At 47.9% G+C, this 16494-nt stretch overlaps 1 protein-coding gene across 9 annotated transcripts in view; it reads left to right on the plus strand.

Annotated features, from left to right (window-relative positions):
- Rbp6 (RNA-binding protein 6) overlaps nucleotides 1-16494 on the plus strand; it is a 586247-nt gene that overhangs the window by 240660 nt on the left and 329093 nt on the right. For all 9 annotated transcript variants that reach the window (XM_077677081.1, XM_077677080.1, XM_077677082.1 and 6 more), the window contains exon 5: nucleotides 12190-12231. In XM_077677081.1, coding sequence (XP_077533207.1) covers nucleotides 12190-12231 — 42 coding nt within the window. The remainder of the gene's footprint in view (nucleotides 1-12189; nucleotides 12232-16494) is intronic.

The raw sequence follows: 16494 nt of genomic DNA on the forward strand, positions 1-16494 counted from the left end.
GGCTTGCCAATGCGCCTGGGCAGAATTTTCTTCGTGGATCTATTTAGGTGGAAACTGTTAGACATTTTCACTTCATCTGCTTTTTAATGAGGGAGAATTTCGAGGCGGTGACCACCATTAGTGTTCTCGTCTCTCCATCTGTCTGTAATGCTTGACACGCTCCGCCTAATGGCAATAGAGGGGCCATATTTGTAGCTAAAAGAAGACATAAAGCCTTTTATCAATGAGATTCGCTATATCTAATTATATTCTCTTTAAAAGCACTTCGATAATAGAATTTTGTTTACAAAACGGGCACATGATATACACATAATAAAACACCTTTATTAAAACGTGTGCTGTCATGGATCGCAATCGGTAATATTTCGTAAGCGTGTTAAATCTCATTAGTCTGACTGCGTTTGAAACGATTTCATCGCCGCTTGAAAAAGACGTTTCCTTTCGAAGTGAACACTGACGTTCTGCGGATATAATCGTGCGAAACACTGGGACTCGGCATGGCTCGCAGAAATAAGCTTTACATACCGTACGCTCGAAGGCAATCCTGTGGTTCAGCTTCACCGCATCGCGTTCAATTGACCATCGCATGGGGACAAACATGAAATTTCAGTGAATGACTACGTCAAGCGTATGGTTTGACTCAAAAGTTCGGTTCGCGCTGTGGCATTACGCAATACAGGTGAGCGCATGCATTGCGCAAAGTAACAGCGCAGCCCACATTTTTGAGTCAAATGGCATGTACTATCGTGGTAAATTGAAATACGAACAGCGGAGCGCGTGGCTTTCAGTACATGTCCTGCATCCTGACGACGGGCCGCGTTTGCTCAGTGCGAACAAGTTCGGAGAGTTCGTGACCAACATTGATATGGAAATACCATCGTATTTCCACCGTCCATTGGACGCTCAGCACGAAATAAAAATAATTGAATATAGCTGCGTGCGCCGTTTTCCCTCATCGCAGCAACAAAGTTAGATAACGCTTGCGTGAGCGGTGGCGGAACGCGGGGGGAAGGCAAACCAGAACGCTCACACGCCGAACGACGGTGTCTCCATGTCAACGTTGGACACAAACTCTCGTAACATGTTCGCTCTGCGCATACGCGACCCGTCGCCAGATGCGCGGCATGTACTGAAAGCCACGCGCTCCGTTGTTAGTATTTCAATTTATCACGATAGTACAGTCATGGAAAAATGATTGATTGATTATAGGGTTTAACGCGCCGACTCAACGCAGCGATGAGGCGCGCCGTAGGGGAGGGCTCCGGATTAATTTTGACCACCTGGAGATCTTTATCGTGCGCCGAAATCTCGCACACACGGGCGTTTCTGCTTTTCGTCTCAATCAGAAAAGCGGTTACCGCGGCCGTGAAACGAACCCGCTTCCTTTGACACTTACTAAAAATATATATTTCCCTGGAAAAATGAAACACGATCACGAAAATATGAACGAGAACGCACAAGTAGCGCGATTTCTTTCGCTGGAAGTTACATTGACGCGTGGCTTAGTTAAGTAACAAATTTGGGAAGTATGGTTTTCCAAATATACCAATAGCGCGCCATTATTGGATTTCCACGAACAGTCTTTTTCAGGTTTGCGTGTCTGGTTCATATTTTCGCATTCGCATTTCAATTGTCCATGACTTTACATTGCTGTAACTTGCCGAATTTGCTGGGCTGGCGGCAAGGATTCGTCAACTGAAAGCGTTGCGGCAAAGCATAACCATGGTATTGCCTCAGATGCCCAATACCCCTGTCCCACGGGCACTTTCAATCCGAATCGGAGCGAAGCGCGATTGACTTTTCGAGCGCGCTCGACACGCCGCCGCTGCTACACGGCACGTTTCAATCCCGATCGAGAAGTTGCACCGCGGTTGCACTCACGTGCGCCAGATGGCGCTAAAAATGTACTTCGCGGCCGGCGTCTGGTAACTTCGCGCGGTCGTAGGCATACGTGACAATGTAAATGTTACCGCACGCTTGTTTAGGTCAAGTTATTTGACACAATTTGTGGCGTTAGTTGAAGGTGTCACCTTCGGAGCCATTAGTCAGCGGGGACGAGAGTATCGCCGCTTTCGCTCGATCGCGCTTGGGGAACCAGGATTGAGTTCGAGCGGGTTCAGGCTCGATCGCGATTGAAACTGGCGTGTAGCAGCGCCGCGATCCGGATCGAACTCGATGCGGATCGACTCAATCGCGATTGAAAGTGCCCGTGTGACAGGGGTATTAGAGGGTACTCTTGTACAAAGGCGATTAATCATTCCATGGTTAAGTCAATATTTATTTGTCCAAAGAACCAATACAATTCATCTGGTCGTCGCATTTACCTCCAGGAGTCGCTGTGTAAACCTGACGAAAGGAAACTCGGGAATCCCCGCGTATGAGAAAGAAAGCTGGCACGTGGCTTCTCGGCTGCCTCCGATCGCGCGGACAGGCACGGCGACTCTAGAGCGGAGCCTAATGGCGGCGGCCCACGCGAGCGCCATTGTTTATTAACGGGGAACATCTGCTGGGCGCCCCTCGCCTTCTGCGTGGAAGCTCGCCCCGACCGCTTGCTGACACGTTTTTGTTTTAGCCGGGAGGAGGACGGTCTTTAGCGCTGCTGCCGCCGTGGGAGGGCACTCACAGCAACTGCGCCGTTGTCGGGATTGTGACGACGGCACAACCGACCACGGGCGTGGCTGCTGGCGCTCTTCACGTGCCTGCTGCGCGTACCTGGAGCGGACGGATGTGTTCGCTGCACCCGGACCGTCTAACCGCTCGCTGTTCCCCGCAGTTTTCCCTGTGGTAATTAGCTCTATAATATGCCGCGCGTTTTTGCGATTCTAAGCACTACGTCGATTCTAATAACCCTTCCTTAATTTCGGGAAAAGAATTTAAAGAAAAGTGTGCATGCGAATCTATAAGCTACCCTTCCAACAGGGATTCTCGACGCGTGGAAGCGAGCCAGAATTGCCGTTGTGGCAAAGTCATTTATTAAGTTTTCAATTGCAAACCACTTCAACGCAACAGTAGACGACCTATCGGGGGGATACTGAGAGCGGTGGTTCAAGCGGCACAGCGGACTCCTCGAATGGTAGTGAGGGTGAGTGCTAAGCATCAGACGTAATCGGTGGGTTCATTTCTGTTTTGAGTGTTTGCAAATAAAACACCATTTCTTGCGCCCGTATCGTCCAGATACGGCCGTGAAAGAAAAAAAATGGGGGCTAGGAGGAGGGTAATTTAGGTTTTTGTGATCTAAGCACCTCCCTCACTTTGGGCATCGCTATCCTGAAAAAAAAAATGGGGGGGGGGGGTGCTTAGAATCGAGTAAAATCGGAACTGGATTCAGCGCGCTGCTTGGGAGAGGTACACTTTTAAATGCGGCTTGTTACTTTGCCATTGTACCAGACTTTAGGCGCTCTTTAGCTTACCTAAGAGACGCGGGACGTAGAAAGAGGGGGCAGCACTAAGACAGCTGATTTGAAATGCTGCTTTACCTAATCAACTGCATCAAAGTAGAATAATCAATACGTGGCACACAATTAGGCACCTTAGCTGAAAAGATTGATGGTCTTGCGCCTCTTAGGTTGTCAGAGCCAAGATGAAATTTGCCTACAATGCCTGTGAACAGACTCTTCTGCACAACACAAGCGTATAACGGAATTGGAACGCTTTGTGTGCTTGGATTTTGTGGGAAATGAGCAGAATTTGATGGGTTAGCAGTTTGTGACGTTAATTGCACTGTCTTCCCTCCTGTCGTGTTCCTTAATACTTAATGTCCTTACTTGGTACGCCCATTAAGTGCCATATAGGCGTCAATGGTAACGTTTCGCTGACATTTCATGTTGCCCCTGGCACAATCTATTCGTGGCCGAGCCTCTTCAATCTGTGAGCTGCGATCAAACGTCCGAGATCCACGCCTCACAAATTGCTCGAATGACGTGGGAAGGGGAAGTAATCCCCTTCGTGCATGCATTTGAACACCTGAGTAACAGGAACGACCGTATGCGAAAGGAGTGCTTGGCGGTGCGGTGTCGCGGTGGTGTAACTGTAGGGCAGCCACTCCAGGAGCGCGAGTGCCTCCCCGAGCGAATGGCTCGCGCGTGCAAGATTCCGGGCAGCGGTCCCTTAAGCCTGCCCGGATTAAGGCGTCATCGTGGCGTCGCCTGCGGTTTTAACGGATCGCGAACTGTCTTCTCCAGCGCGGCCGAAACAGCATCGACATCTCTTTTTCCCTCGTCCATCGGATTAACACCTTGCCCGAGGGGAACGTCCGGCCACATAATGCGCCCTGGTAGTTTGTTTGCCGCTGCGTGCCGTGTTTCCTGGTTATTAGCGGAAGTGAAACAATTGAGGCAGAAAACCCATCCGGTGGAGGATTGTTAACTCTGTGAATTCGGTTAACATTGCATCGGTGGTGGCGGACGTTTAATGAGTGTCGTTACCCCTAGCCATACCTGGCTACAGTAAGTATGCCCACCTGTCTATACTTCCAGTTGTCGAATAAGGGGTAACAAAATGCGACGTCACGAAACATATTACGCACGTAAAATAGCGCGTGGCGACATCTTGTGAGGATCATTCCTATCGAAGAAGGACTGTCAATTGGGCTAGCTGGTACTTGTTCATGGTGGAAAAAAAGCGCAAAGACGACTTGAAAAACCCACAATGTCAATAGGAATTATTAAAAAAACAGCGCGAAAACGACGAACTATAAAAAGAAGGGAGACAGGACACGCGCTGAACTATCCTGTCTCCCTTCTGAACAGCGCGTGTCCTGTCTCCCTTCTTTTTATAGTTCGTCGTCTTTGCGCTGTTTTTTTTTTTTTTCATCATTCCTATCGACATTGTGGGTTCTAAGCTAGCTTTGCGTTTCCGCTTGTGAGAGGGATTGGCTTTGACGATCTGGATTCTCTGCACTCCCAGCGTCCTCCTTTCCACACCCCTCATTCCCTCCTCTACTCCCTCAACTTCCTCGCCACTCTGTACTGTTGACAAATCCTACGTGGGGCCGCAAAACTTCCGGGGTGGTTATTTCTGACGCAGTCTCTCATCACGGCCTGCGCGCGCAAAAAACGTCAATCATGGGAGACTGCATGAGAAATCAACCCCGCCGGAAGTTTTCCTGTAACCCCTTAGGTTTTGCTCCCTGGTGTCCATTTTAGGCGAAGTTGTGCGCGCTGATGACTGTGGGTTAGAAGTGAGACGGGAACATAGCGGATATGAGGCCAAGAAGTTCGAGAGTGCTTATTGGATTAAGAGTAAAAATAACGCGAAACGGTTGCTGGGCTGTCGTTTACAGTATTCAAATCTCGTAGACGCTCTGTGCAAGGTGGTAGTAAAATTACGTGTAAGCAAGAACTATGACGTAAAGGAAGGGTTGGAAAAGGGAGGAACTACTCAAGTCCGCACCACCTTGGAATCCGGGGATGTGTGGGAGGCTCGTCGGAAACTATGAGGAGAAGTGGTCTATACCGCTGTGTGGGCTTTATTCGACCATCACACGGCAGGCTCTGTAAATTGATGTTAATGTAAAGGAAGAATACGACTGCTTGTGTCATGTTTCCCGACTGTTTTAACCGTCGCGCCGTTGGTAGAGTGGAGTCAAATTCAGTTCAAACTATCGTGAGTAACTATAGCCCGGTTGCTAAGGGGAATTTTTTTTAACATCTTAGGGCGACAGCGTGTTTTTGCCCTTGTCATTCGCGCTTAACAGACACTTAAATGGCGCTGAGCTAACGAGCAGAAAGAGGCATCACCATTTTCCTTACCCGGCACCCTTCACGCATTTTACACATTTTGTTCAAGCTTTGGTGGAACGTATTCCTATCCACCCTTTGCGGAAAGCAGTGCAAAATGCATGCCGTTGGTGGGGCCACCACCACCTCCTCGTTTCTTGCCTCTTCCATTCCTCTGCTCGCATTCCTTCCGGAAGCACGTATGGAGTATGAAATACGGTTGGTGTTTCGTACAAAACGAGAAAAATCAGACAAAAAAAGACAAGGCACTGGCACTTATCGATCGAAACCGTTGGAAAAAGTACTATGTCTCCATTAGGTTCCTACCGTTGTTACAAGTGTCGTAACATCGCTAAACACTGACATCATCTTATGCCTCGGCTAACCAAATTGTGTGAGGCGCTGTTTCTTACGTCTACAGCCTACGATATCGCTGCTGTAAGCAGTCGGGACGCGACGACACACACCTTGCGAAAGAATACACCGTCGCGGACACAAGTAATTGGGAAATCTGGCGCGAAACTTGAATGTGGTTGCCTAAGTGTGGTTCGCTGTTTGCTCAGATCTTTTATCAGAGGTTGCCGCTGAATTTCTCATCCTTAGGATGTCGTCCCTTCAGGGTTGTGCAAATCCTGCATAGTATTGAACTGGGTTCCAGTCGTCGTCAATCATGGTCATGGCGGTTAGGCCAGGAACACTCTAATACTAATGCAGCAAAGTTAGGAAAACATTAATTGCAGGAATACATAGTACAGAAACACGACAAAAATAAATACTGCATGTAATATGCTGCCCAACCTAGAACAATACAAATAAGTTGAGAACATCAAAGAAGTTAAACCTTGTTCCATCCACCCCGTGTGAAATTTGGTGAAACAGCGGTGATGTGGTTTTGTTGTGTCGGCTCTAACGTGAGCGGGCGCTCGCCCGAGAGCGGTAGCGCCGTTGCCGCGCAAATTCTACGCCTGGTGCAGAGGAGTCGGAACCCGACCTGTGATACCACTGCTCCCTCTATCGGTGGATCTGGGAGCCGGTTTTTTCTAGGCCGTCTGCGTGACGCATGACCTACAGTAGACTTACGAAAAGGCTCGACCTACAACAGCTCCGCTTTCAAAAGTTGGCCGCGTATCTGCGAATATCTTCAGAGGAAGATAGTCTTCTGCCGCCACTGCCACTTAACAAACCTCTCCCTTTCCCCCTTTCACGCTTGTCCTCCCCACTCGCTCCTCCCGTGATGAATCTGAGAGACGTTTACATAATTTAATTCAATTTTCTGAGGTTTCCACTGCCCAGGTGCCGTTTATAGGAACCCGTTGTTTTAGTTGTACTTAGAGCAGCTCGAACCGGCACGATTTGTTATGTGTTCTTTTTTTACCTTGCATTTCGTTGATACCGTTTTTTAAAGTGTTCTATACATTTATTCGCTATTATAAAAAAAACGATCCAACGTACATCCCTAATTAAAGCAACACCAATATTCTCCGTTGTGTACTTATATTTCAAATGCCTCAAATATGCCTGACGTTTACTTTGGCCCGAAACATGTGGACATGCGCAAGCCTTCGCAGAAGCTTTAGTAACTTTGAACGGCCGTGCCTTTACTTACATATCGTGTTCACTTATTCTGATGTCCGTTGTTTGGTCCGGTTCTTTTCTCGATTGACAGATATACAGGCAGACAGAACAAAATCTTCGCATTTAGCAGCTTTTTCTGCGAGCTCCGAAGCAACTAGAATGCTGCAACCTCTATGTCGTGTGCTAAAAACACATCGCTGGTCATCCGCCTTCAGAGAGATAAATGTCTCATTTTAGAGCTCGACGCTTAAGAGATCACTCCTGTGGTTTCGCGGCGTCCCTCGCCGTCGTCCCTCGATGCAACCGAGAGAATGAGAAGGACGCCGTAGATACAGCGAGGAGGAAAGCGAAGGAGGGGAGAATGGCGAAAGTGTGAGAACCAAGTCAGAGTACTCCGGGTGCCGCGCGAGACTGCCCCTCGGCGGCGACCCGCTACGAGATGGCGTCAGAGTAGCGCCCGCCGTCGCGTGTTCGCCGATGACGCGATCAAGTGCTTCGTCTGCTGCTGCAGATAAACTAGCTGCCCGAGCTAGAGTTCCTGTATATAGCTCGCTTAGGAGAGCAGAGTTGCGCGTCCATCGACCACCCGAGTTCCAAAGTCGTGCGGGAAAGCCACCCATCGCCCAGGCACGAGCGTGGGGAGAAGTCGGCGCGTGCGTGTGCTGTGTCCTGCGTCGGCCGCTGCGTGGGACAGCCGCTGCCACTGACCTGCACACAACTGGGAAAGGAGTTCGGCTCGCAGCACTGAAAGCGGGCTTTCCTGTTATGCTGGAACCAGTGGCGCGCGGCTTGTGGAAAGCAGACGCACAACCGAAGCTTGTACAGGAGCTGTAGTAAGTAGCCCGAGCAAAGGCTCAGCGCCGCCGACGCGAAAATCCAGAGGGGCGCGCCGCTGAAGCAGCAGCTATGCACCATCGCCGAGAAGACTCCGAAATTCGGGCCGCCGCAGGGGCTTACCATTGCGCCGCCCATACATATATGTCTGTCTGAAATTCTTTTCCTCAGCGTATTTTGCAAAGTCGAAGCAGCTAAGCGCTCAAACTTCGCATTAGGAAGTATCCTAGTCGTCAGCCACTTTTTTTTTTCGCTTCAGTGTTTCTATGAGCCTAGAATTTTTGTGAGGTCCTTTGAGTGTGCGATCTCTGAGCCCTTTGCCTCTACGGACCACGAAGGCGGAGCCGCTTACTGGGGACACACGCATCGAGGCTGGCGAGGCGCTGTTCGGAGCTGACCGGCGGCACAACAGAGGGAGTTTTGCGCTACCCTGGGTTTAACCCTGCACGATTCCCGCTGCTCAGTGTTTCTGGTGCGGAAACCTGGCAGCCAGCACAAAATGACATTGGACAAATTACAGCTTATGTCACGACTTAACAAGTACGATAATACTTGGATGCAGAAAGGGGGCATGCCACCCGAGGAGCGCACTGCCAATCGACCTCTAACTTAGTTCGTGGTAAATAGTGAGCAAAAAAAAAAAAAAAACAAACGAAAATAAATGATTAACCACTATTGAAAGCGTTAACTACCGTTTGATTTGCGACTAACCTTTCACCAGACATCGCGAGGCGTTCGCCGTCTTTCTTCGAGCCATCACACGTACGTCGCAACTCTGACGGTTCGTAAAGCGCGCACGCACGCTATTTGGTGACGCTCGTACCCGTGCACTGTTGTTAACCATTCCTAAAGATCAGCTTATGAATTTTCACTACTAGGTTAATTTTATCCTTGAGTTAACTAGTACACACACGTAGATTCATATTACAATTCAGTTAACTTGTGTACATTGACTTGAGTGGTGTAGTGAAATGCTCTTGCAGCTCTATGCGAATTTCAATCATTGATATCGTGGTGAACCCCGGTAACGCTTCGTTTTCCCCCGAATTTGGCTATGGTCGCGCCGTCGTCTTTTGAGCCCCGAGCATTTTCGACGCCGAGCAGCTGATCTGAGCCTCGCGCGCAGTCTCGGCAGCGTCGTGCTGGTATTATTACGCCAGCAGCAGCTGCGAACGGCGTATACACGATGCGGGAATGGCTGTCGGTGGGACGGCATTGGTCACGAGCCCGGAAGCGGCGGCACCCAAGGTCGTTTCGGGGAGCGTCGTCGCTAGGCCGCACGGGGAGCCAAATGCCGCCCGCGTTGCATCGCCACAAGTGGCAGTCAGCAAGGAGGCCACACCGCTTTATATAGCGCCCCTCCTCCACCGTCGCTCTTCTTACGCACATCATTGGGCGCGTTCGGACGTGCTTTTAAGACATCAGGTGTCAGAGCAACTCTTCTTTGTGATTTCTTGTGGGGCCGTTCCTAACTCCGTTCTTCGTGATTTCATGATGGAGCGCATTCCTTGGAACTGCACAAACGCTGTAATGTATTTATTTTAAACTCACCTTATTCATTTTTGATTGAAAGAAAAATTGGTGGCGCTTGAACTAAGTCACAAAAAAAGCTTGAACCACAGCGAAGCTGGAGGATTTCTTTCTATGTAAGCACTCGAGGACACAACACCGCGCATTGCATTAAGTTTGAAATGGTTTTTTACAAGTTCCGTCGTCGCTTTTCATTGTGGTAGCAGTAGTCATCGTCATGTCCATCTATATCGTCGTCTTACTCATGACTGGCGGGCCCGGATCGTTTTGTCCGCAGGCTTTCACATTTCTCCCGAAGTAAAACGCGTCATCACGCGCTAGAACCGGCGGCAACCGGATTTGCGAACTGGGCGTCTGTAGCGCGAGCTGTCTTGTGCATCCCCGCGAGGTGCGGACGCACGGGAACTATTTCCTTGGTATCATTTTGCGAGCACCACGCGCATACATGGACGACTCCGGGCGCTCCTTGTGAGACGCCTGCTCACGTGCGGGGTAAACTGTTGAAGTAACTACGACCCGGGTTATTCTGATGACGCCGCACACATTACGGCCAGCAGCAACATCTCCGCTGTTAAAGCAGTGCGGAAAATGTGGACGACGTAGTGGACAACCTACGAGGCAGAGGACACCATCAGCGCTTGTGGTTGTCCTCTACTTCGTTCAAGATTTCGGTGCTGTTTGTCAAGCAATGTGCACCCAACTAGGCCAATGTTAAGCTTTAGTGCGTCATTTATTTAACCTGATTTTCACTCACGTGTACGGTTCTTGTTTGAACAAAAATTTCCTCGATCTCCGTGGCTGTTTCTAGAACAGACGGCGCTCTTAGATGAATGTGTGCGGAATAAACGGCCCATCATTAGATTGGCGGGCACTCAATTGTGCTGGTCAGTTTGGTTGACTGCTTCTTTGACGGTGGGGCTTTGACGTTGACGTTGAGCACCATTTCGCTCGAAGGAAGTTTTACTTACTGTAAAAACCTTAGTCGTTCTTGACGTGATGATATCATCTTCAACTCACTTGGTCACGACTACGAACGTCATGACTAACGTCAATAGTTATAGCTAACAACGTACTGGGTGAGGTGGACCATTAGAAGAACATTCCGCAGTGGTGTCTGTATTTTATGCTGATGCGCTTATCTAAGACGGCTGGATAATCCAGGCCCCTTTGCGAGCTACCCGATATTTTTCTGAATGCGTAGCAGTTTTACTTTCCAGCTCTACTGTCAGTGGTCTGGCTGGCTTAGTTTCTAACGTCATATCACAAGCCTATATAAGGAAACGCATTTATTTGCTACTGACACTAGTCGCATGGTTTAATATTATTTGTCGCAAGACGACTCCTAACTTGCCGCGGTGGCTCAGTGGCTAAGGCGTTGCGCTGCTGAGCACGAGGTCGCGGGTTCGATTCCCGGCCGCGGCGGCCGCTTTTCTGATGGAGGCCAAAAGCAAAAAAACGCCCGTGTGTGTGAAGAGAATTTGTACCAGATTTTGGCCCACGTTAAACATCCCCAGGTGGTCAGAATTAATCCGCAGCCCTCCACTACGGCGCGCCTCATCGCCTGCGTTGCGTCGGCGCGTTAAAGCCTACAATCAATCAATCAATCAATCAATCAATCAATCAATCAATCAATCAATCAATCAATCAATTAATCAATCAATTAATCAATCAATTAATCAATCAATCAATCAATCAATCAATCAATCAATCCAAGCATGACGACTCCTTGACCACACATGACCCAAAACACAAATGAATAACCGATCATAGCAGTGTTCTTTTAATCGGAAAGAAAGATTGAACAAGCAGTTACGGAAACAAACAGAAGACATCGCGTCTGGGTAAAAAAAAAATGGCGCAGCTTGCAATAGTCGAGCAATGCTGGAGAAACAGCGGGGCGAAGGGTCGACCTAGCTTCTTTTGGTTTTGCTATGTTTGGCTATGTTTTGCTAGGCTTTGGAAAGTTTTGTTAGGTTACGCGATGTTCTTGCTTGGTTAGGTTATAAGTGCTGAGGGGTGAGGACAAGTTTAGCCGGATCCCAGGGATGAAGAAGCTAGGTCTACGCCCAGCTACGCTGTTTCTCCAACCTTGAACCACTAGTGCAAGCTGCACCAATCTTTGCGTTTTAGTAGCCCAAGAAAGACTATCACCTTTAAAATGGTATAGTGAAGGGTGCACATACGCATATGCCGCTTGTGCTCACACTCGAGCAGGCACGAAAGCCGGCTTCACTGTTATAATATCCTATCTACGGTGGTGCACCCTTTACAGGCGGCGCAGGTTTTTTTGTATTTTTTTGCTAACGCCGCTGGACCAAACTCCAGCTTAAGCAGCTTCGTTGTTAAAAAACGAAAAAGAAACGTCGCCCTTTGTTTTTCCACTCATAAAGACTCGTAATCCGACGAATTCTTCGCTTTTTCAAAACAATGATAGAAGAATATTTGCGCCTGTAATTCTTTTTTTTTTTTCTTTTTTGCTCACGTCGTGCCTGACATGTCTCGTGCCGTTTGCTTTTCGTTCCCCTCTTTCCAGATTGATCCGAAGATTGCCTTCCCAAAGAGAGCACACCCAAAGGTAAATGAGGCTTTTCCTTTCGTGCTGTTCCCTTCTTGCATGAGAAAAATCTGTGCCGCCGAGATGGGCGTGAAGGTCAGAGTGAACGCGTGAGGGGGCTTTGATTGCTTGTTAGTCGTACCCCCGTCTGGGCTTACGAAGTTCATCTTTATTCTATACGTACAAGTAATGCGGTGTTTGATCGCTGTCGCGCTTGTTTCTTGCTGTTTGTTTCTTCTATTCGTCGCGTGTTATTGCTGTAAGACTGATGAGGCAGTGTTAGAAAGAGCCACTAAACACGAAGGCCACGGTAGTCTGCGCATTCGAACATTTCTTTTTATTTGCGCGAGAGAACGCGATTTTTTTAGGCGATGGGTAATGTAGCCAATAATGCCTGGTTTGACAAGAACTCTTGGAGTGGTTGGAGTCTATGGTAGCGTACTAAAAGAACTCGTGACGAGTGCTAACTTCCAATGAGTTCTTTCTTGTTTGTTTACACTTTGGCATTTTTATAGCCGCAGCCGTCGCAATACGCTTTAGAGTATTTCACTACGAAAACAATATAAAGAAAGGAAACAAAAAAAAGTTAAGCACGTCGTGTAACACTGTAAGAGAATTGTTTCAGCACCGTGGAGATGCGCCGATGTATCCCTAAGAGACTGTTATCCTTTTGTTCGGTATGTGAAAAACGTGCACAAGTGCGCGTGACGTTTCGATCCGGAATTCTAGCTGAATTTTTACTCACCTTGTGATGATGATGATATTTTTAATCCTATTTCGGTCTTCAAAGACTAAGCAAAGGGGATGCTATTGGGGGGAACTAAACTCTCAGAGTAGCTGAGGAAGAGAATAACGTTCAATTTTTTCGGGTGTTCTATGGTCGCGAGAAAAAAAAAAGAGACACGACTCATGCATTTAATAACTCACAGACGTAAAGGTATCGCTCAACGTATTCCATCTGCACCTGCTGCGCTCATGTTATTTGGGCAATGGAGACGAAATACAAGTTTGGATCATTAAAAAGACTGCTTGGTCCGGCTAACAATAATTGAGAAAAAGAAAACTCGTTGATGCCTCTGCCAAAGGAATTGGTAAAACACGAGAGTGAAATTTGCAGCGAAATTCTGCTGCTGAGCATGATTTGCGGGTCGGCGGCTGTCTTGTGGGTGTGCTTGGCGAGCGACATCCTGCTGGCGGGTCGCTTCGGCAAATGAGTACTGGCGTCATTTCCGTGATGGATAGGACGTCAGCGAAATCTTGGTGTATCCCGGCATAAAACACTGTCGTGTTAAAATATAATATCCGAAAACGAGCAACACTAAGTATAACGTACTCTTCAGTACTAAACATTGCTTCCTTGCAAGAAGCCCCTGTATGCAGGGTTGCCCTCTTTACAGGCCGCTTTCTTCGTTGTACCGGCGCCATTTCCGTGACGGATATGACGTCAGTGACAAAAAAGACATACGAAGCAGTGGCGACTCCCTAGCCACGTTCCGGCGCTTTCTCTACGACGTCTCAGAAACGTGTTTGTGCCGCAGTATAGACCACTTATAGCGAACCTGGTTATAACGAAATAGCGGCTATAGGAACAAATCTTCGTTTCCCGCTGCCATTCGTATACATAGATATTGTGTCCAGATATAGCGAAAAGCGGATATAACGAACTGACTTCAGTTTCCCGATGTGTTCGTTATAAGCGGGCTCAACTGTATTCTTGAGTGCTAACCAAAGCCACCGGCGAGGTATATGCAGGAATGGGTGATTGTGTGCATATAGTGGGGCCTCTAGTTCCATTTGATCGTATCATCGCAATGCCAACGCGCAATTAATGCACTGATAGCTATGTTTTAGTGCTGGCCCACAGTACGTCATTGCAGCGCAAAACTGAAGGTTTTTGGCTATTTCTTGCGTTTTTTGTCACAAATGCTTTTTGCGGCTGCAGTAGAGCTGAGGCAGCTACCAAAAGCTAGCTCTTTCAAATTGAAAAAAAGTTTTATTTTGCCTTCATGGCCCCAAGGTAACCACAATTTTGAAGTTGGCAAGTTTGGTTCATTCGAAAGATTGCCTCATTACAACAACACTGACACCACTTTTAATGCAAACTTCACTAAAACAAGCTATATAATTAGAGAAAAAACTAATGTTCATGCGACCCACTAGCTCATTTTCGGCACTATAACCTATGACGCATTTGTATAGCTGTGCGATTGGCTGAGGCCGGCAATAATGGACGAAAGTTAGGCAGGGCTTATAAGCTTGCAGTACCAGCTGTTTGCGCTTAACTTTAATGCATATTCTTTTAAGAACACTAAAAATTGGGGGTGGGGTAAACAATAGAAATTACCAATGCACACGTAAACATAGAAGCACGAGTGCGCACTGCGCGCACTGTTCTGCACAGCAGTATGGTGATTTTGGGGTTGTCTCACACGACACTGGAAAATCGGCATAAGTGACATTGTCTTACATGACCCTGTCTGTAGAGCATACGGAATGTTTCACGAAACGATTACTATAAACCGTAATAAAAATAAGCCAGGTGCAAATCTGGTCAGAAATAAAGCGAGGACGGACATCGGGCCTGGGTGGTATTGTGGCGCCATCTAGAGGACAGACGGTAAACAAAGCAACGGAAGAAATTTCGTCGTCGGCTTCAGCACTAGCCACCATGCTTAACGTTCGTTTCAAATACCTGCCCTGGATACGTGATCGCTGGCGTCACGAAACGAAAGAATTCGCGGGAGAATTGAAGTTTTTGATTAAATTGTGTATTTCTCTATGAGCAAAGTATCGTAAATTATGTAATTTCTGTATGAACAAGGCATCGTTTGCTGTCGGACGAACGGAGTGGGCACTATAAAACGCTTAATTTTTCGATTAAAACGAACTTGTATTTGTTCTTCGTGGCCCCTTTAGATGCAGACATTTTTTCGCTTTCAAATTCGCCGAGTAGGGCGGAAAAATGGACCATTCCAATCCGCAGCTCAGCAAGGAAAGAAACTTTCTTAAAGGCATTGTGCACGCTTTGAATGGGAGGGGAAAGGAGGTTGTCTGGACGTCGACGACAAGATGCCGGAGGCAAGAAAACCTTGAACGTGTCACGCACATACCCGCAATCAACGAAGAGTAATATCTCAGCCGAGCCATTTTACGGCGCATCTGTAATGTATTGCAATGTTATGTCCAGGCGTAAGTGGCGGTGGGCACTCGGTTGTCATATATTAAAAACAAAGGAATCGCACTGCTCGCCGCTTTACCTTTTATAACTTCTGCATTAAGTGCAGCAAGGGCCCCACGCAACACGTGCACTCCACATTATAACATACAGGCATCAGGAAACCTTGGCTCGGAGGTTTAGTTATTTTCGATCATAATAACAATAACGACTCTTTATTTGCCATCGTACGCGGTAGGAGTGAGGCCGGCGGAAAAAGAAGCTGCTCGCAGGCAGTTTGTCTGACCCTCAGCCCCTTGTTTATTTGGTTTGGCAGAGTAGAACGTCTGCTTCGGACATATACACACAACTGCCAGTGTGAGTAATGGCTAGTTAGTTCGCAGTTGAGTTGTGATCGTTTAGAAATTCCCATCCGCTCTCAGTACACATGGTTCTACAGAGAAAGCATGGTCCCAGAAGACGGCTGTAAATCTGGCTGCTCAACTACCACCCAAACAAAGTTACACGACGTTTGACCGCCTAGGTAACTCCACAACCGTGGAAACTTTATTGCAGGCGGTGTCGCTGATAACTAGCACTCAATGTTTTAATAGCAATAACGCGAAGCAGCCGACATCTTACAGTTAACACGCCGTATAACTTAGAAAGCCTCATCTAAAACGAAGCTCAACACTCTCGTGTGTTCATCGATGAAGGAGTTAATACCTTCAGCATGTTTTCCCCAGCGGCTTCACTTTTTTTTTTTTTTGCATCCCACTTCTCTATGGATACCTCAAACGGTTGTCAAGATAAAATGCCGCTGGATCTCGCGCCTTTTAGCGGCGAAGCCCCTTAAAGGCTCGGGCTGTCGGCGTCTCCTGTCGACGTCGTCTCATGTAGTCGCGGTACTAAAACATTGGGATACTCGTTTTCCAACACCTCGCGCTAGAACGTTTCATTTCCGTGGGGAGAACGCGTACTAGAAGAACACTCCGGGACACTCGTTTTCCAACGCCTCGCGCTAGAACGCTTCGTTCTTCAAAGACACGAGACTTTTACAGCAAAGCTGTATACCCCCCGACGGTTTCATCTGCTCGGGCAAAAACGCCAAGGGGCCAAGAATACACTTA

Source organism: Haemaphysalis longicornis, unplaced genomic scaffold (genome assembly GCF_048455015.1).
Source record: "Haemaphysalis longicornis isolate Haplotype H1 unplaced genomic scaffold, Haemaphysalis longicornis Haplotype H1 scaffold_7, whole genome shotgun sequence".
Lineage (NCBI taxonomy): Eukaryota > Metazoa > Arthropoda > Arachnida > Ixodida > Ixodidae > Haemaphysalis > Haemaphysalis longicornis.